The sequence below is a fragment of the Cucurbita maxima genome, unplaced genomic scaffold (genome assembly GCF_002738345.1).
Source record: "Cucurbita maxima cultivar Rimu unplaced genomic scaffold, Cmax_1.0 Cma_Scf00043, whole genome shotgun sequence".
Lineage (NCBI taxonomy): Eukaryota > Viridiplantae > Streptophyta > Magnoliopsida > Cucurbitales > Cucurbitaceae > Cucurbita > Cucurbita maxima.
In genome coordinates this window covers 759,608-779,338 of record NW_019272059.1, presented here as the reverse complement: position 1 = coordinate 779,338, position 19,731 = coordinate 759,608, and the positions used below count along the sequence as shown (strand labels likewise).

Genomic DNA, 19,731 nt, shown 5'->3' with positions numbered 1-19,731 from the left:
TTTGTCTAAGTGAAATTGAAATCTAACCTAGAATTCCGCATTGACTCCGTAAGACCAAGTCTTTCCTTGAGGGAAGAGTCGACGCCGTTGAATCATAAGTTGGTTTTTTAAGCTAAGCCTAGAATTTTGGACCGACAACTCAACTTGCCCAATAAGACCAAGTCTTTCTTTAAACAAAGAGTCGAGTTGAGTCGTAAGTTTTAAAAAAACTTACAAAAGACATAATTTATTTCAAAATGTTAGCGAATTTCCAGCTTGTATTAAAGTGGAACTTCCAAGTTCCCAGGGAGAAAAATAAGAAACATAAATGAAGAATTGAAGGGAAAATTGCAAATTGGATTCCATTAAATAGGTTCAAAATTTTCATCCATTACCCTTTCAAGCTTCTCCAATGTGTCAAAAATTTGTTCTGTGAAGGGGTGAGATTCATCCTCCTTCCCAAACACATGATTAATCCTATCTATCTCTATTGAACTGCAACCAACCGGCTTCCTAATATTCCTATCTCTCAGCAACTTCCTTAGTTTAGCAGCATCTTCCCACTGCCCTGCATCTTCATACATACTAGCTAAGATCACGTATCGTCCTGCGTTTTCGGGATCCAAAACGAACAACTTATCCCCAACTTCTTTAGCTAACTCTATGTTGTTGTGTATCCTACAAGCACCAAGCAATGCACCATACACATCTTTCCCTGCTTGCACTGGCATGCCTTCAATGAACTCTACTGCTTGTTCTAAGAAACCAGCCCTCCCTAAGAGATCCACCATGCACGCATAATGTTCCTCTTTCCTCTCTGCACCATAAGCCTCCATCTTTTCGTATATCTCGCGCCCTTTTTCTACAAGCCCGGCGTGACTACACGTCGACAACAAATTCAGGAAGATCACGCCGTCTGGTTTTAGACCAACTTCTTCCAAACTTGTGAACATGTTTAATGCCTCATCAGCAAAACCATGCATTCCGTAAGACCTTATGATCGCGCTCCATACGATGACGTTTTTGTCCTTGATTCGATCGAAAACATCTCTCGCAATGTTCACATGACCACAGTTAGCATACATTGAGATAAGGCAACTGCCCAATGGGGCCCCAACTTCCATTCCTGTCTTGATAACGTAGGAATGAACCCAGAAGCCAACTTGGGAAGCTGATTTTGTAACACAAGCAGGGAGAATCCCAACAAGAGTTGCATTATCAGGTGAGCAAGCAGTTTGATTATGCAGCATGGCGTGGAAAAGCATAATAGCTTCATCCACTTTCCCATTCAAAGTATACCCAGCAATCATGGAGTTCCAACTAACAATATCTCTCAGAGACATTTCATCAAACACTTTCCGAGCAGTTTCAACATCCTGGCACTTGGAATAAAACGCAATCAGAGCATTGCCCACGAACAAATCCAAGTCCAACCCACATTTCAAAACATGCCCATGAACAATCTTCCCCTTCTCACTGTTCTTCATGGCGCCACATGCCTTCAACACAAAAGGAAATGTGTAGCGATTGGTGGGTTCGCCACCGACCCGCATTTCATCATACAGGTTTAGAGCTTCAGCAAACGGACCCCAATTCGCATACCCTTGAATAACCACGTTCCATACGAACACATCTTTTTCAAGCAATCTGTCGAACACCTTCCGTGCAATTCCCATTTTTTCCTCGCCATACTCGGCATATTTGCCGATTAGCTTCGTGGCTAAGAATCCATTTTGGTCGTGACCTTCAACGACGATCTGGGCATGAAGTTCTTGAACGCTTCTGATAGATCTGCAATGTTGTAATAACTTCGTGTAATCGTATGAATCGCGATGATACTCCCTACGACTCCAATCGTTGAAGATGGATCTTAGAAATCTGAAGAATGGTTGTTTTCTCGACACCAGAGCTCGCGAATATCGCCGGTAGAGCCCATTCATTGGATTCTTCAAACCAAAAACTTGTAATGGAATTCGTGAAAAGAAGGTTACCCTTATTGCGGCGGCGGGCAAACGCGCATCCGTTTATCGGTACCGGACGACTCGTCAATTTCTGGACAGATGACAATGATTTTCTCGTAACATATACCATCTATCTTAACCAAAAAAAAAAAAAAAATTATATTTAAAATTTTTAAATGATTTGAAAAAAAATACCTCCAGCAAATATTGAAAAAAAAGAGTATTTTTTTATTAATTTAGAAAAAAAACAAAAAAAAAAACAAAAAAAAAAACAAAAAATCTTTATAAGGTAACATTGTTTTGGTTTAATCAAGTTTGTCAATTTCCCCAAATCTTTTCTCGTTCTTCTTTCTCAATTGATTCAGGGGATTGAAACAATCTCTTTCTTCTCTCTCTCTCAAACACTTCACGTTTCCCTTTCAATCTTCTTCATCTTCGTCTTTAATCTCCACTTTTCTCTGTAATTCCGCCATTACAATGCTGGGTCTAACCTTTCACTTCTGTGTTCCCTCCATTTTCCCCCGATCCGCCATAGCCATGGATCACCCCTCTACTTCTCGCCCTTCCTCCTCTTTCCTCCACTTCTCTCTCCCTCGATCGCCTTCCATTGCTCTTCGCTCTCGCCGCTCCAACTCGATACTCATTTCCTGCCACTCTTCTCCCGATGGATTCGCCCACACTGATGATGACTCCCATCGGGATTATTTTGAAGCTTCGTTTCTCGTCACAGGTTCTTAATCTTTCACTTGGCTACTTTTCTGTTTTACTTTGATGTTTGTTGCAATTTCCGATCGAATCGATGGGGTGTTCGTGATTTCTGTGTTTGTTTGTGCATTACTGACTATTAGAGACTATCAATCACTATCGAATGTGGAAGAAGAGGTTTCAAGAAGATGCGAGTTTCAATCAGAGAGAATCGCAAGTCAATTCCCATTCACTTGGATTGGGGTTTTTTAGACGTTTTCGAAGCCCTACTGTGTTTCTCAAGATTTCTTGCAATGGTGACTTTCTACTGCCAATTGTCGTAGGTATGTTGGACAAAAACTGTGACGTGATTGGGTTTTGTGTTTTCTTATGAATTTGTCAAAAAGAAGCTGCAAATTTTGGACTTGGTTTGCAGGGGAATATGCTATTGAGAAACTTATAGATTGTCAGCTTGGGATTGAAAATGGGGTGGGTTTTCTCTGGTTTTGTTCTTCATAAATATATATATACATATATGAATACCTACCTGTTGGTATTAATTCTTAAATGGTCACATATTACAGGATGCCCCTGATCTCTTCCAGTTTATACAAGACCTCATTGTGAAAGTTGGCTATCAAGTATGAACTGACTTCTAACTTACTGAATAAATATATGCTTAGGATTTATTGTTTATCAGTCTTTGATGGGGAGGATTTGTGAAACAAATTTATATTTTTTTTTGAGAGTTCAATAGGGGTTTAAACTCTTGACCTCTTAGTCGAAGATATATGTCTTAACTAGTTGAGCGATGCTCGAGCTAACGTTTGTGACATTAATGTTAAGAACATTAGGATGGAGTTTTTTTTTTTTTTTTTCAGATTTCTATTCTGTACTAGCTTGAAAAGTGAATTGTTGCTTGCTACTATCATACATGGAAGAATCAAGAAATATATACATGGCTTGTTAGTTTTTTCTATACAAGAACCAATGAGCTGCAAAAATCTGCTAGTTTTAACGTTGCTTTGCGATGTATGTTTACCTGATAGGACAAGCTTATGCTCGAGCAAGAATATTAGTGTCTTTGCCCATTTGTGAGATCCCACATCCGTTGGAGAGGAGAATGAAACATTCTTTATAAGGGTGTGGAAACCTCTCCCTAGCAGATGCGTTTTAGAATTGTGAGGCTGACAGCGATACATAACGGGCTAAAACAGACATCGGGCAATGTGCTAGCAAGGACGTTGGGCTCCCAAGGAGGGTGAATTACTAGATTCCACATCAGTTGGAGAGGGGAACGAAGCATTCCTCATAAGAGTGTGGAAACCTCTCCCTAACAGATGCGTTTTAAAATTGTGAGGCTGACGGTGATACGTAACAGGCGAAAGTAGACAATATCTGCTAACGGTGGACTTGGGCTGTTACACTTGCTTTCGAGGAATTATATAATTTGGGATTTAATTCTTCATCTAGTCATAGAATTATTTTCTCTAAGCTAGATTATGGGTAGAAGCACTGCACAGTTTCTGAATAAATCATTTGTACTTCTCATGTTCATTTCCTTTTTTGATAACCATGAAAAGGGGTTTAGAGCGATAATCTAATGCCATTTTATATTATCACGAGATAGGTCACCACAGCGAGAATTACTGAACGAGTGATGAACACTTACTTCGCCCGGCTCTTCTTGAAAAAGGTTAGCTCTTAATAAACTGATTCACAATCAGCCAATACCTTTTTAGAAGTTCTCAATACATGCCTTGTCTAACTATTATCATCTGCAGGATGGGGAATATGAAACGTTAAGTGTGGATGCACGCCCCTCAGACGCCCTAAACGTTGCATATCGATGTAAGGTAGATATTCTACCATTAAATGCTGGGATCCTTGCAGAACTTCTGCTAGTCGCTAGAATGACTTAGATTCTTTACTTTGCACCCTCTCCGCACGATTTCATTCTCTTGATCGAGATAATTTCTTACTTCACTGAAAGTTTGCTGCTCACGGTGTTTTTCGGTATAACAAATGTGCAGATACCTGTACTTGTTAGTAAGCAGATTGTCTATGAGGATGCCATTAGAGTTAGTTATGGGTTTGGAAGAGTGCGTGAGAGGAAATCATGTTACGACATTCTACTCGACAGGTAGAAGTGCATGTATTGTTTGCTATTTGATGAAGATCTTTTCTTGATATCCAAAAACAATCATGTTCGTTTCGATCAGTGCTGCTGATGGTCCGAATTTCTTGTCCGAGGAACTCGATATGCTGAAGAATATGAAAATGGCTATTTATGAAGAACGGTACAAAGATGCAGGTATCTATCCAAACATTTTGTTCTTTATCATGTTTCTACAAATGAGATATTTATAGCTCATGTTTGTTTCCTTCAGCTGTGTGGAGGGATAAGTTAACAAAGCTTCGCAAGTCAGAACACGAGGAGTAACTCTGTGTAATCGACTGCTCTAGAGGGATGCATTGTCGTGTACACGACGAAACGTGTCTTAATTTTTCTGATACTGCACCCTAAACAGGGCGACGTTTCGGTCTCTTGGAACATACAATTCAGCATTGGATGGATTGGCAACGCTGAGTAAAGCGATGCACATCGGTGCAGAAAAATTTCGATATTTATGGTCGTCAGGCTGTACAGTTACAGTTGAGAGAGTGTAAATATTACATTTGGGTAGCTAATGTGTTGCATCTCTTGATATGAATGAGGTGGAAATGGCTGGTATTCTTTTTACATAGTGAGCTGTAAGTTTGTAAGATTGCAGAGAATGCTAATGTGAAAAGGATGCTTTAGTATGTTCTAACAAAGTCTCATTCCTTTGATCCTTTTCAGTTCTAGAGAGCGTTTTCTATTCGGAGCTAAAAAGTACACAATAGATCCGCCAGACCGAGCTAGAACTGAGATTTGGAATTTGCGCTCACGTGCCTATAACCAGTACTTTTTGGCACCTAAGCACTATGAATCGAGTTCAACACCTACTTGTTTTAAATGGTATGGACCCGAATAACAAGATAAATTATCGCTTAAACAGCTCAAAGTTATTCCGGTAATATTATAACCTAGTTTACCCTAGGAAAATTATGCATTAATAATTTTCAAAATATAAATAAATAAATAAAATTAAAATAAATCAATTATTAATAAAGATTATAGGTTAATATTTGAAAATAGCCAATAAAAAAAATAAAACCCTAAAAAATAGTTTTTTTTTTTTTTTTTTAATTTTTCTTCCCATAAAAAAATAATGTGGGCGGGCGGAGATATTTTAATGCAATGGCAATTATCCAAGATGGCAATTTTATATAGTTATTGTGGGCCCCAGATGACTAGACGCCGAGTATACCTGATGACGTGTCAAAGTCTCTCTCTTCTTTCCACCTCTTTCGCGGCAGCCTTTTCCACTTCACAGAAAGCTTCTTCATCTGTCTCCCAACTTGATCCCAATTCCCAATTCCCATGTACAATTCTTCAATCATTCCTCGTTCCCCTTTTTTTCTTTAACTTTCTTTCCTCCCTCCTTTTGATTTTCCTTCGGAGATTTTCTCGGATTCACTGATCTTTTCGTTCTGTGTCTTCTCATCAATGCCGATCGAGGAAGATGTTGAGAGTTGCGGTAGCAGAGCTACGAACTCCTCCTCTCCCCATGCGACCTCCAGGCATCATCGCCAGAAGCTCGAGGCTTATACCGAAGTGCTCCGACGGATTCAGGAATCCAATTTTCATGAGGCGAATCTACCTGGGTTTGATGATGAGCTTTGGCTCCACTTCAATCGCCTCCCTGCTCGGTATCTTCCCTGCCCTAGTCCTTCGTTTTGGGTTTTGTGGGAATTTCTTGTAGGTCATTGGTATCTGATATTTGATGTAACTCTGAATCTTGAAAGGAGTGTTCAAATTATGCTATACCCAGGTTGGGAAATGTGTTAAATAGAATCCGAGTTGAAGGTACATTGACTTTTTTTTAGCAAATTCTAACAATGTTCATGGAAGAGCTTCATTGATAAATTTCAATACATTTGGAGTAACTTCGAAAATTTCAACAGATTAAGGATCAAATTCAGAATTATCCAGGAGAGTAGGAAACATTCCCTATATTTAGCCTTTTGTTTTATTATGTTATTTTTAAATGGTTTATCAAGTGTGGGAGTTGGAAGTATTGAGCATAGTCTAGCCAGGATTTATGTGGTTGCGGATTGTTTAGAGGATCAGTTCTTGAGTACGTTGTTTGGATTACAAATTCATCTCTTATTTTTGTTGGTTTATCAGAATTTATGATCACGTTTTTATTGGATTTCCAGAGCACTCCCGTTTTTGTTAAGTTCCTGATTCTTGCTGTATAGATACGCATTGGATGTGAATGTCGACAGGGCGGAAGATGTACTCACGCATAAGAGATTACTTCAATTGGCTGTAGACCCTGCTAAACGACCTGTATTTGAAGTTCGTCCTGTGCAGGTAAAAGTGAATTCCACTGCATGAACCCTGTTGAGCTAGATTTTATATAGCATCGTATCTTTATTTAGATCTTCTTCATAATGCAGGTTTATCCTTCTGCAAATGAAAACCTTTTCAATTCTTCTTGTTTGGATTCTTCAATGATGGAAGATGCTCAGAGCTCTTTTAATTGTTCTATCAAACATGGGTGCGGCTCAGTAATGTTCTTCCGTACATATGTTTTTACAAATATGTCCTGATTCTAGTTTTTGTTATGGTGCTCGTCCATTTACTCTCTCTCTAGGAACCATCCACCTCCAACCTTTGGTTCTTCACCTAGTCTTGAAGCACGTGCACTTCAGGCCATTAAGTATGGGGTTGAAGATAGGGACAGTGCCCTAAACGCAACGCCTTGCTTTTCTCGGTGAGGAAAAAAGAATTTATCTATACAACAGCTTTATGAAATAGTAAAAAATTAGAATATTGATCTGGCTATTCATTTTCAACAGTGTTTCTGTATAGAACATTTAAGAGAGGAGAGAAATTTCATCTTCAAATATACCAATATATTGTCTACTGAATGACCTTTTTCTTGGCCAGCTTCTTCTTTCGCTGATTGAAATTTTGGGCTGCTTAAGCCTTCATTCTTTCCAATTTTGTTGTCCATCTGATTCTATATAATCTCCAAGTAGCAGTGAGATTAACAGCATAGTATAAAGCTAATCCCACGCACAACAATAACAGTCTTCTTTAACGTTAGTTATCTGCTTTTGACTCATGGATGTTTTTGTAACATATTGTTTCATTCTACCATTGAAAATTTATAGGCCAATGCATGAGATCACGTTTGCAACAACTGACAAGCCTAAACTCCTTAGTCAGGTATCTGACCTATTTAATCACTTGAAGCCATAGTTTATGAAGTGTGTTAAATAGAACTTCAATACATTTTCACCTACTTGGAACCATCATGTTTGCTCTATGCTGCTACCAGTTTGATAGACCAAATAGAACTTCAATACATTTTCACCTACTTGGAACCGTCATGTTTGCTCTATGATGCTACCAGTTTGATAGACCACCACGACCAAGATTTTCTAATATTGCATGTCTACCCGCCAACAAATTTTACTATTTCCTTCACGAGCATGTACAAAGATGAGATATACTTTAAGCTCATCATAAGTTGGGATCTGGGACTATATAATTTGATGTGCCTGCATTTGCTATTTAATAGGACTTTCCGCATTTTAGTTTTTTATACTGTGTAATTATTCCTCAAACATTGCTCCTTTCCTAGTACCTCTCAACAAATGAGATTACAACAGACTAACCATTTAATAACTACTAACTGACTATAACAGATTTACAACTTACAGAAACAATTCCTGGTGATCTACCGTAACATGTAATTTGAATGAATTCTTGACTGCTACCTTAAAAAAGTTGGTTTGGTGGTGTCCATGGCATTCTTGATAAGCCATAAGTATTTATAAGAAAAACTCAATATCAACGAGATATTTAGGTTGCTGGGGTTATATTTTCCTTTATTATCACACCCTTCACTGGTTGATAGAAGGTTTTGGTTCTGGTCAGTTAACTTCCCTACTGGCTGATGTTGGACTTAACATACAAGAAGCTCATGCTTTCTCCTCTGTTGATGGTTTCTCTCTGGATGTTTTTGTCATTGATGGTTGGCCTTATGAGGTAAGATCTGAATTTTAGGCATGTAAACTTTTGTGGAACTTTTTCACCATTCACTTTTTGACCAATATTCTGAAGTTCACAAGAGCAATTCATTCTAACATCTTATACTGTTTATTTCATTCATCTTTTATATCAATCTTTTTCATATTTAACTACCTGAATATTTGAAAATCTAGGAAACTGAGGAGCTTAAAAGGACCTTAGAAAAAGAAGTTTCAAATTTCAAGGTATCTTCTTTTTATTATTTGAATGAACTTCAATGTTTGCTGATACATTCTTAGTTTTTTTTTTTCTCTTTAATTTCTTTAACGTCCCCGAAATGGGATGCAGGAGCAGTGTTGGTCAGAAAAGCAGTCCAGTCCTGCTTTGGGTAAGCATGACCAGAATAGAGTTGAATCTTTTCCTAGTTGTGTTGAAATACCTACTGATGGTACTGATGTCTGGGAAATTGACGCCAGACAACTAAAATTTGAGAATAAAGTTGGATCCGGGTCATATGGGGACCTGTAAGTTTGATCTAATTATAACATATGATTGTTAACTTATAAAAAACTTGTTAACATATCCTTATCCTAATATTCCTTCCCTCTCCTCTCAAGGTATCGAGGCACGTATTGTAGTCAAGAAGTAGCTATTAAAGTACTGAAGCCTGAGCGTATTAATGAAGAGATGCTCAAAGAATTCTCTCAAGAAGTTTATATAATGAGGTTTGTCTATATTGTTATTAACACCATCGTGCTTTAGAATAACACATATGGTATGACCTTGAAAGACAACGTAGGATGCAATGGGTTTTAGGCTCAAAATATATCAATCAGAAAAGGTAGGTCTTAGATATTTTACACTTTCAAGTTCTAATTGAATCTAAGATCATCTGTTTCTTTCTAAATCTTTAGTCTTCAAAATAATGCATCTACTTGGGAAGAGATGTTTCTGGGCTTAGAATCATAAATTTTTGTTACGGTCGAGGCAAAATATTGGCATGCCCCTGATGTCATATATGGTAATAGAAAAAACAACATACTGATTCAAAGGAGGATTGTACAATGGAGGATAATCATCTCTTATCATCTTAAAGGAGAAGAAATAAGGATTCATTTCTGATTGGTTGAATGGGGAACAGTATGGGAAGCGTCTGGAAATGCCAGCCTAATGAAAAGCTAAATTTTAGGTCTTTCAAAAGTAGATTGGCATTTTCAAATATGTTTTAAGAAACTCATTTAACTTATCTTCCATTGGTATCCCTTAGTATTTCTCTCCAAAAAAATTTGCCACTTAAAAATTCCCACATTGATCTTGAAGATAGATGTGGACTCAGAAAAAACCCATATAAGCACTTGAAGCAATTTATATTAATAGATTCCAAATGTTTCTTTCACAAGATGCGTACCTACTTGGAGACGATTAACGCTGGATGAAGTCTTTACTTATTATACTAAAGCCTGATATCCTATTTTTTTCAGGAAAGTTCGGCACAAAAATGTTGTTCAATTAATTGGTGCTTGTACTAAACCTCCAAAACTTTGCATCGTGACCGGTGAGCTATCTTCTTACGTGAAAAGTTCTTTATGGAGTAGCAATGGGATATTAGCTGAAACAATTCCCTTGTAAATGTATATTGTGATATGTTCCTTACAAATTTGTGTGTGTGTGCGTGAAAGGAAGAAAATTCCTTTCACGCACACACCCTGATTTTCATGATATAGTTTTTCATTTGTTTCTCATCGATTGATTATTTCTCATCTTTTATTTTTTACAGAGTTCATGTCGAGAGGAAGTATATATGACTTCCTTCATAAGCAAAGAGGAGCATTTAACCTTGTATCTCTACTTAAAGTAGCCATTGATATTTCAAGAGGGATGAATTATTTGCACCAAAATAATATAATCCACCGAGACCTCAAGACTGCCAATCTTCTGATGGATGAAAACATGGTGAGAGAACTTCATAAAGCTGTGAGAATGAGAAATCTTCATCAATTTATAGCCATTCATGCTCACCCATTAATTCTTATAATATTCTTTTGAAAATGACCTCACTGTTGCATGTATTCATGTCTTTTAATAATTATTAATCCTGTTTGTGAATGTGTCTATTCTTGTTTGTATTTTTTTTATAAGCATTTATACTCATGTTTTGTGCCTTTAAGTGCACAATCATGCATGAGCGTGCCTGTTTGTATTAAGCATGGCATATTATCTTACGATTAAGAAAAAAGACAAGAATACAGAAAGAAAGGATTGCAAAAGAATATTTTCATTCACATTGTTAAAGTCCTAGATTCTTCAATTCAGGTCGTTAAGGTTGCTGATTTTGGAGTCGCCAGAGTTCAAGCTCAATCTGGAGTGATGACAGCTGAAACTGGAACATACCGGTGGATGGCTCCTGAAGTATGTATTTTTCATTAATTTCTCATTCCTTGCATATCTTTTTAACCAGGATACATAAGAACGACCCAAATATAGTATCATATCCATCATCTGCTTGTGTAAGATTGCTGTGGGCAATCTGGTTCAACCTAGCTTTGATTATTATGCCCTTTTTAAGACTTTGATATGTCTGTTATTCCTGTGAGGTATACTAGGACAAGTTGGGCTTAGCTGGCGGTCCGATGCATTTTCTATCATATCTTGCTTTCTTTCACTCATTAAATTATAAACTAGAATTTGCATATTGATCATGCCATCATCGTCAAGAGTGATGACCATGATGAATTTTAATACACCAAGGACTGCAAGGTGCAATTGATAGCACGGCTTTAGATGGAGCAGAGTTGTTAGCAAGGGTATATCGAACCACGATGACATTAAATGTTCTGCTTTTATTCTTGAGCTAAACTCACAACAGCACAACTTTTCAATTAATTGACTGTTAACTGGACAAGAGTTTAACTCGAATGAAGTTTGGTTAGTAGCATTTATCGAATTGTTGGGCTAGTCTGTTGCTTTTAGATTCTGAAGAATGTGCCATTGTTCTTCCTTATGATGAGTATCTTTTATCTCAAGGTTATTGAGCATAAACCATACGACCAGAAGGCAGATGTTTTCAGTTTTGGAATAGCCTTGTGGGAGCTTTTAACTGGAGAAGTAAGCAGCTGATTTTTTTGAGCATTCACTTAAATCTTTATGTCTGTCCATTTTAGTATTAATTATGACATCTCTCTTGCTGTTTTATTGTATGACAAGATTCCTTACTCATCTATGACCCCATTACAAGCAGCTGTTGGTGTGGTCCAGAAGGTATAGACATCGATTTCTTGGTCGATATTACCATTACCGCAACTAAAATGTTTTAATTATTAACTGATGTGGTTTGACAGAGACTGCGCCCAGTAATACCGAAGAACACCCATCCCGTTCTTGCCGAACTTCTTGAGAGATGCTGGCGTCAGGATCCAACTGAACGTCCAAACTTCACTGAAATTTTAGAGATCCTCAAGCAGATTGCTGACCAGGTACGTAGACTCATTAGACATATCTGACATGTTGAATTATGAAAAGTTTCTCAGCGAGATGCGATTTAAGCAGGTCGAAAACAATGGGGAACATCGACGCAAGAAAGATAAGTTGTCTGGTGCGTTTTTCTCAGCCTTCAAAAAGGGGTACCACTGAATGCACAGGAGCTTAGCCAGGGGTGAAAAATGGTGCTGGTAATCAGTAACACACACCCCACAAGAAAGAGAGAAGGAAAATGTTCAGACCTTCATTTTCATTTGCCTTCTTTTGTGTCCATATTTCCTTCCTTAGCCTAACAGCTATATATATATTGAAAGAGCCCTTCTCTGTCTGTGGCCTAACCCATAGCATGTTGTATTATATCTTATTTAAGAACAATACATCTGAATGTAGAATCCTGCCTTCTTTCTATCTTCATTCTTTTCTTTACCATGGTTAATGTAATCCACTTTTATGAACTATGATTCTGAAAGGCTTACAACGAGTGTCGTAATAGAAGATCAAGTTGTACTCGTCCTGTTCATCTCAAGAGAATCGTGCCAAAACCAAGTGCAAAGCTAGCAGATTAATGACCACAATAGGATCATTACCAAAATAAGATCATAAATGTAATCATTCAATTCCATTGCTGGTAGATATTGTTTTTTCAGACCTTCTTTTTAGGGCTTCTCCTCAAGGTTTTTAAAATGCGTCTATTAGGGAGAGGTTTCCATATCTTTATAAGGAATGTTTCATTTTCTTCTCCAACCAACGTGAGATTTCACAATTCACTCCCTTGGGAGCCCAATGTCTTTGTTGGTACACTTTGCTCGAATTTACGGTAGATGTTATCCTCTTTAGACTTTCGTTTTTGGGCTTAGGTATTTCAAACATTGCTAAAAAAAAGTTTCCACATCCTAAAGAATGATTCGTCCTCCTCGATATGAGATCTCACAATAAAACAAGAAAGAAAGGAACAAAGAGAAAGAGACGGCTAAATATTACCCAACCACAAATCAATTATAGAATAGGATTCTCAATGAAGTTAGCCACATTGTTGCAGACAGATAGGATTATAGTGTTGTAAAAGCATCTGCTAATGTAAATGATACCTTTCTATTCAGTTTTGAAGGAACAATGATGCCATTTGGAGGAAGTTTCAACAATCAGACTCCTCACTGTATCTGCTCACAAGCTGGCGAGTCCGAACCCGAACTTGCAATCGAGCCAATGTATGCATGAACTGAAGAGCTATGCGTGCCTGTCTCCTCACGCACACCCCTCGAGCCAGCGCTTGCAGCTTCACCAAGCTTCTTAGTGCTCGAAATGCTCGTCTTGCCTGAAGAACAATGTACGTATTGATTATAATTCAAATGATTAAAATGTATGAAATATTTTGGGATGCAAAACAGGTAAAAGGGAAGTAAAGTGTCATGATAAGATATAATACAAGATGGCCTCTGAAACAAGTTTGGATTTTGATGGCTGCCACTTCCTCTAAACACAGAGCTTTCTTTTGGAAACTTGGAATAATTGAATCATAAGCAATTTCTTGTTGTTGTTCTTCTTCTGCATTTGTCTGCAGAAAAACAATGTCCCTGTTGCCTTTTCTACTCAACGTCCTTCTGACTCTTCTAAACCACCAGTTTCTTGTAATCCCCATTGTTCTTCTTGTTCTTCAGCTCCGATAATGGTGGCCTGAGTTCTGATGATCTTTAGTGGAAATTAAGGTTACAAGAAAGTGGGAGATGTGCGCAACATGTTTGTTTTGAAATGACCAAAATTTGATGCTTTGTCCCAAATCCAACAACGTGGAGGGATGTTCCTCTTTTTCTCACTCTCTTAGACAAAGTTTTTTATTATTATGGTTTGTTTGAGATGACTTTGGTCGGTGAGTGAATAACGTGGCTGACAGTTTTATCTTAAAGAAAGTAGGAGAACGAGATTACATTGTATTTTAACTGTGAATTATCGTGAGTAGATATTTCGTTTTGGCTTGTTACGTATTTGGACAGTTACATAATCATTTTGTGATTGTGATGTTGAATAATTTTTTAGATAGGTAGTCGGAGTGCTGGCATAACGAGGTTGATAGTTTTTACACGGTTAAATGTATAAGTAAGAGACTATAAAAGTATTACAAATATCTATCCAACCATCAAATCTTCACAAATTCGGGATATTGACGTGTAGAAATCCTATATCAAACTTTATTATTGAATAGTCATATTGTTCATCTTTTGTTCTTAGTTTTTCAGTCACAATTTCAAGTTTTCTCATGGTGATAACGCAAATGTATGTATGTATTACCCTTTTAACTTGATCCTGCTCAAGAGATCATTGAAATGAAAGTGGTAGAAAGATACTACCTTATTATTAATTTGAAATATATGTATGTATTACATATAGATATCAATTCACAATCCTTAACCAATCGCAGGCACTTTAACAACAACATCATTGATATTGACATCAACCCAAACTCGTGAACAATCAAAGTTCAAAATTCTCGGACTCCCAGCTAGAATCTTGTGTGCTTTCACGTTAGGATTCTCCTTCTCAATGATCAGTGCAGCAGTAGAATACTCTACGAAAACCAGCTCGGGCCATTGGTCTTTTCCTACCGTTTATTTAGGACATTACAAAAAATTATTCCATAATCTTTGAAGAAGATAGAACTAAATCAAGCGCACAAAATAACACATACCTGGAGGACATTCAGACATCTTGATCTCTTAGATTTGGTGTTCTTTGATTTGGGTTTGAATATGGGTTAGAGGGGAGAGTATTTATAGCCATTTCATGAACTTTGAACTTACAAGTTTGGAGTTTCTTGCTTTGTTCATGGGATAAAAATGGGATAAGCATCTTTGACGATGGAGTGGCTGCCTGACTTTTGGAGTTTCTTGCTTTGTTCATGGGATAAAAATGGGATAAGCATCTTTGACGTCTATGGAGGCTGTTTCGAGGTCGTTTGTAACATATGTGATAATGTTTCGAACGTGTTGGTTTAAATATCATCTTTCCTTCCTTGTTTTGTTCTAATTTGTTTGTCTGTTATACCTGCCTTACGAAAAAATAAATGGGATCGAGATTATATTCTCTCTCCCGCCTCACCCTATTATATATATATTAGCATATTAAAAAAATAGTTGGAGACGGCTTCTCCATCTCTGTCTCCCCTCAATTACCCGCCTCACCCTATTTAAAATTTGTTTTTTGATATATTAAATAAGTTGTAGCTACTTATATGGAGGAAGTTTTTCCGTCCCGCCTCGTAGACATCTCTACTTCTCGTATATTTTAACCACTCATTTTTATTTTTAAAATTTAACTGAAAGTTTAAATAAATAATTTAACTAAGAATTTAAATATTTATTTAAGAAAAAAAAATGAAATTATTAAATTTTATAATCTTAATATCTCTCCAAATTCTTTCAATTTTTTATTTATTTATTTTGAATATTTTTTAGTTAAAAAACTATTAAATAAATTGGAGTTGGGAGATAAGGATGATCTAAAAGTTTTATTTTATTATTATTTATTTATTTATTATGAAAAAGTCCAAGATGGCTGATGGCCAGATTAATTAATTATTGGAGGCTATTTTCATAAATAACTATATTTTTTTTGGGCTTATCTTCAACTTGGCAATTATATTATATTATTTTTATTGGTTTTATTAAACACAAAATTCAATTTTATTTTAAAAAATAAAATTTAATATATGAGAGTTCGGTTTTTATTTATTTATTTTTTAAAATCGCAAAATAGTATTTTTAAATTGCAAAATAATAATAAAAAATAAAAACCAATGAGAATTTTTAAAAATATTTTTTGTTTTTTTGTTCTAAAAAATTATATACTCCTCACAAGTTTCTGTAAATTTTTTTAATTTCTTAAAAATACATTAGAATTTTAAGTCAAATTTTAAAATTACTTTATTTTAATGTTTAAAACTTTATTTTGTCAAATTTTAAAATTTTTAAAATTTGAGTTTGATTTCAAAAAAATATTTTTGAAAATTAGTTGCAATAATAATGTTTATATATTAAAAAAAACAAAATTAATTTTATGAAAAAGGGATTTAACCGATATTAAAAGGCAGAGGTGTCATGTGGGGAGGGAAGGATGGTAACAGAATATTCCTCTGTGACGAAAATCTTTGACCTACGTCCGCGCCATTTTATCGGCCTCCATGATCTTCATTTCTTTCCACCAAAAAAAGGTTAAAAATTCGATTCAATTCAATTCAATTATTCATTCTTCGTTCTTAATTTATTTTCCGAATCTCGTTCGACCAATTCCATCTCCACCAAATCCGTTGAATCCATCCTTATCCATATCCGTAGTTTGCCCTAACTATGATCTGCACGCTACTCCCTTTTTCCTTCTGATTCTCATCGGAGTTCTTCAACTATGTCCGCTCAGATTCAGCCTCCTCCGCCGGAGCAAAACCAACTCGAAAAGTTCGATGTCTTCAAGATCAAAGGCAGGGACAAACAGTGCCGCCGGATTCTCCGTATCGTCGGGAAATTCTTTCCAGGTTTTCGATTTCTCTCTCATTCTTCTTTTCGTCGATGAAATTGAATTTTCGTCGTCTTTTTTACTACTGAGTTTGAATGTCCTCTCGAGGAATATCTATATATTTGCGTTACTATGCTCTGTTTCTGTTTTCTTGTTGTTTTTTTTTTCTTATTCATGAAATTGAATTTATGTCATTGTCTTAAGCGCGAAGTGTGAGTTTGAATGCGTGCTCAAGAAGCATCTGTTGATTTGACCTAATCTTCTTTGCTTCGATTTTCCTGCTCTTTTTCATCGATGAAATTGAATTTCCGTTATCTCTTTTGATCATCAGCGCGCACTGTGAGTTTGAATTTGCTCAAGAAGCAACTACATATTTTCTTACTCTGCTCTGATTTTGTTTTCTTGCTCTGTTCTGATTCGAGTTTCGTTCTATTTTCATCGATGAAATTGAAAATGAAGTATCTGCATAATTTGAACTACTAATGCTCCGATTCTAATTTCTTGCTGTTTTGGTCGATGAGATTGAATACTGATCATCTTTTCTGATAATCAGCGCGGACTGTGAGTTTGGATGTGGTGAAGAATCATCTGGAGGAGAAGATCTTCCCTAGGCTTAAGAACAAGCGTTTCACGATCTTGTACTTTCACACCAGCGTTCAAAGAAGCCAAAATTTCCCCGGAATCGCCGCTCTCCGATCGATCTATGACGCAATTCCAGCCGCCGTCAAGGCTAATCTGGAAGCCGTGTATTTCGTTCACCCAGACCTACAAGCCAGGGTTTTTCTCGCCACTCTCGGCCGCATTTTCTTCACCAGCGAGTATTATTTTCTAACCTTTTTCCTTGAATCAATTTCAATTTTCCCCAATTTTCTTGAATATGGTAATCAATTTCACACGTACGAAACGTCAAATCCACATTTTAATTTTTTTTTTTTTTAAAACGTAAAATATATTTTTTGTAATTTTAAATAAGTTGATAATGTATGGGCTGACCCTCAATATTTATTTTAGAAAAACACCTCTGAGAAAAAAGAAAAAAAAAGTATTTTTGGACTCTTCACAGAAAAAGTTGGATGTAAAATTACACTTATGCCCTTACTCGCTAAATAAAATTAAAAAAGAGTAGAAATAATTGAATTTTTTTTTTGAAACTTATTATTAATGGGGGGTAATATTTGAATGTGATAGGGTGTATGGTAAGGTGAGGTACGTGAGTAGAATTGGTCTGCTGTGGGAACATGTAAGGAGGAACGAAATTGAGGTTCCAGAATTCATTTATGATCATGATGAAGATCTTGAGTACCGTCCGATGATGGACTATGGTCAAGAGAGTGACCATCCTAGGGTCTACGGTGCACCCTCAATGGAATCCCACGTGTACTCCATGAGGTGCATTTCCTAGAGAAAAGCTCTTCTGGGTTCCACTGGGTCCTAAAACGGGCCTTGTTTTTGGACACCAACACCAAGAAGTGCTTGCTTGTGTATATATATGTGCATCTCTCTCTTTTTCTTTTTGGAAAAATGGTTGTATATAGTTTTAATATTTGTTTTCATTTTAAGTTAAGACATCAATATCTTCTTCTCCCTCCTCCTTTTCAAAAAAAGGAACGTTGGTATGACTCAGATTGATTCGAAATTATATACTTTGTTAGCTTAGTTAGATAAATTTATGTAATGATAAACTTAAGAAGACATTATTTTGTTCTTCGTTTTTATTAAGAACAATTTAGATATCCTACAAAATCCAAAATCCAAACGTTTACCCTAAAAAATTTGCTTCCATTGCTAATTGTTTAGTTAGAAAGCTTTAAGTTCGAGAAATTTGAAGTTATGAAGTTTATTTCTATAAATTTCTTTATATAAAAGAAACAAGGAGAAGGAATTTGAAAGTCCATCCAAATCCCTGCCCTCGTCCCTGTCGATCTTGACACCCTACCATTGAAATTTTTTGACTACAACAGAACTATCCAAATGAGATATTGTGATTTCACGTTGAAATCGAATGGTGAACTTGGACTCCATTTTCATAAATTACACGGCTCAACCGACCCCATTTTCATGAAAAATTCAATGTCAGTGTTTTGGCGATAGCAAGATATGTCCATTTAACCTATAGAGTCACCACATTGGAGTCTCGACGTTAAATAGGGTACAAAAATCTTATCTAAATGGAAAATAGAGCGGATAGAAAGAGTTTTCTCCTTGTTGGTTAAACATGAATTATATTCTTAAGTCTTACCAACTCTTTGAGTGAAGAATTTCTTACGAAATTAGGAAGGCTTACCAAACAACAAATGAACATGTGCTGACAACACTGTGTGATATTTTCAAAAAATATGTGCACCATAATAAGTATACGAACATATGGTTGTTAATGTAAATAGACTCATCAAAACTTCATAACCACAAATGCATGTAGAAGAGTACTGTTAAGTTGGTTCGGACTCTTCCTTCTATGATTGATTTTGATATGGATTTTTAATATGCACAAATACCGTTGTGATTAAAACTTGGCAAAGTGGCTAACTTATTTCATAGGTCCGAAAAAAATTTGAGTCAAATTAATAACCCTAACAGAGGCATGATCGAACCCTTAAAGACCAGTAGGACCGACGAAGATGTGGTAGACCAAGAGATTGACATGGACAGGACCAATTATTGATTGCCCAAGGCTCATCTCCCTAGATCCAAGACATGCCCAAAGGTAGTAGTTTGACTCTTGAAGGGGAACGAGAGTTATAGCTCAGATGTCAACCATCGTTCTTGCACAAGGCCTGTGCACCATATGCACCATAAGAGGTAAAAAAAAAAAAGTATCTCAAAGTGGTTCAGCTTGACAAGCTTGATAAAACCAACATTGCATCAAACCCCCCAAATGCCATCCACCACAAGAGGAAGAAGCTTAAAGATGGGAAGCCAAAAAATCAAGCTCAGATTCAGAAGATCATGAATATATAAGTAAGAGACACTATTTCCATTAATTAAATTTAGAGAACC

The 19,731-nt window shown here is 36.4% G+C and overlaps 5 protein-coding genes and 1 long non-coding RNA gene across 7 annotated transcripts; 3 read left to right on the top strand and 3 right to left on the bottom strand.

Annotated features, from left to right (window-relative positions):
* Positions 1-327: 327 nt before the first annotated feature.
* Positions 328-2,050, bottom strand: LOC111470278 (pentatricopeptide repeat-containing protein At3g46790, chloroplastic-like). The gene has a single exon (XM_023115836.1). The coding sequence runs from the start codon at positions 1,917-1,919 to the stop codon at positions 345-347; it is 1,575 nt and encodes a 524-aa protein (XP_022971604.1). The 5' UTR covers positions 1,920-2,050; the 3' UTR covers positions 328-344.
* Positions 2,051-2,253: 203 nt separating this feature from the next.
* Positions 2,254-5,454, top strand: LOC111470219 (bifunctional nuclease 2-like). The gene is made up of 9 exons (XM_023115756.1): positions 2,254-2,670; positions 2,789-2,968; positions 3,061-3,113; positions 3,209-3,265; positions 4,255-4,320; positions 4,409-4,480; positions 4,658-4,767; positions 4,847-4,938; positions 5,015-5,454. Exons 1-9 carry the CDS (start codon positions 2,418-2,420, stop codon positions 5,065-5,067), a joined length of 936 nt encoding a protein of 311 aa, XP_022971524.1. The 5' UTR covers positions 2,254-2,417; the 3' UTR covers positions 5,068-5,454.
* Positions 5,455-6,030: 576 nt separating this feature from the next.
* On the top strand, positions 6,031-12,645 carry LOC111470073 (serine/threonine-protein kinase STY17-like). 2 transcript variants are annotated; one of them, XM_023115547.1, is made up of 16 exons: positions 6,031-6,419; positions 6,972-7,086; positions 7,173-7,273; positions 7,370-7,489; positions 7,893-7,947; positions 8,662-8,772; positions 8,949-8,999; positions 9,109-9,278; positions 9,372-9,479; positions 10,236-10,309; positions 10,532-10,707; positions 11,068-11,163; positions 11,779-11,859; positions 11,959-12,012; positions 12,093-12,227; positions 12,301-12,645. In XM_023115547.1, exons 1-16 carry the CDS (start codon positions 6,217-6,219, stop codon positions 12,382-12,384), a joined length of 1,734 nt encoding a protein of 577 aa, XP_022971315.1. In that variant the 5' UTR covers positions 6,031-6,216; the 3' UTR covers positions 12,385-12,645. The 2 variants fall into 2 exon arrangements, with proteins under 2 accessions (XP_022971315.1, XP_022971314.1); XM_023115546.1 differs by having other exon boundaries at positions 9,103-9,278.
* Positions 12,646-13,227: 582 nt separating this feature from the next.
* LOC111470076 (protein IQ-DOMAIN 1) lies at positions 13,228-14,139 on the bottom strand. Its single transcript, XM_023115551.1, has 2 exons — positions 13,658-14,139; positions 13,228-13,546 (listed from the first exon to the last, which is right to left on the bottom strand). The coding sequence occupies exons 1-2, from the start codon at positions 13,868-13,870 to the stop codon at positions 13,367-13,369; spliced, it is 393 nt and encodes a 130-aa protein (XP_022971319.1). The 5' UTR covers positions 13,871-14,139; the 3' UTR covers positions 13,228-13,366.
* Positions 14,140-14,544: 405 nt separating this feature from the next.
* Positions 14,545-15,026, bottom strand: LOC111470077. Its single transcript, XR_002714971.1, has 2 exons — positions 14,915-15,026; positions 14,545-14,827 (listed from the first exon to the last, which is right to left on the bottom strand). It is a non-coding gene; the product is annotated as an uncharacterized LOC111470077 (long non-coding RNA).
* Positions 15,027-16,326: 1,300 nt separating this feature from the next.
* LOC111470075 (ganglioside-induced differentiation-associated protein 2-like) lies at positions 16,327-18,318 on the top strand. Its single transcript, XM_023115550.1, has 3 exons — positions 16,327-16,753; positions 17,288-17,552; positions 17,923-18,318. The coding sequence occupies exons 1-3, from the start codon at positions 16,627-16,629 to the stop codon at positions 18,134-18,136; spliced, it is 606 nt and encodes a 201-aa protein (XP_022971318.1). The 5' UTR covers positions 16,327-16,626; the 3' UTR covers positions 18,137-18,318.
* The last annotated feature ends 1,413 nt before the right edge of the window (positions 18,319-19,731 follow it).

Bases quoted from the DNA above. Each gene is read 5' to 3' on its own strand.
- LOC111470076 (XM_023115551.1), bottom strand. From the start codon at position 13,870: ATGGGGATTACAAGAAACTGGTGGTTTAGAAGAGTCAGAAGGACGTTG. The intron at 13,547-13,657 runs GTATTATATCTT...ATTGTTCTTCAG, and splicing joins CTTGTTTCAGAGGCCATCTT to GCAAGACGAGCATTTCGAGC.
- LOC111470278 (XM_023115836.1), bottom strand. From the start codon at position 1,919: ATGAATGGGCTCTACCGGCGATATTCGCGAGCTCTGGTGTCGAGAAAA.
- LOC111470075 (XM_023115550.1), top strand. From the start codon at position 16,627: ATGTCCGCTCAGATTCAGCCTCCTCCGCCGGAGCAAAACCAACTCGAA. The intron at 16,754-17,287 runs GTTTTCGATTTC...TCTGATAATCAG, and splicing joins CGTCGGGAAATTCTTTCCAG to CGCGGACTGTGAGTTTGGAT. The intron at 17,553-17,922 runs GTATTATTTTCT...TGAATGTGATAG, and splicing joins CGCATTTTCTTCACCAGCGA to GGTGTATGGTAAGGTGAGGT.
- LOC111470073 (XM_023115546.1), top strand. From the start codon at position 6,217: ATGCCGATCGAGGAAGATGTTGAGAGTTGCGGTAGCAGAGCTACGAAC. The intron at 11,860-11,958 runs GTAAGCAGCTGA...TTGTATGACAAG, and splicing joins GGGAGCTTTTAACTGGAGAA to ATTCCTTACTCATCTATGAC. The intron at 12,228-12,300 runs GTACGTAGACTC...CGATTTAAGCAG, and splicing joins TCAAGCAGATTGCTGACCAG to GTCGAAAACAATGGGGAACA.
- LOC111470219 (XM_023115756.1), top strand. From the start codon at position 2,418: ATGCTGGGTCTAACCTTTCACTTCTGTGTTCCCTCCATTTTCCCCCGA. The intron at 2,969-3,060 runs GTATGTTGGACA...CTTGGTTTGCAG, and splicing joins TCTACTGCCAATTGTCGTAG to GGGAATATGCTATTGAGAAA. The intron at 4,939-5,014 runs GTATCTATCCAA...TGTTTCCTTCAG, and splicing joins AGAACGGTACAAAGATGCAG to CTGTGTGGAGGGATAAGTTA.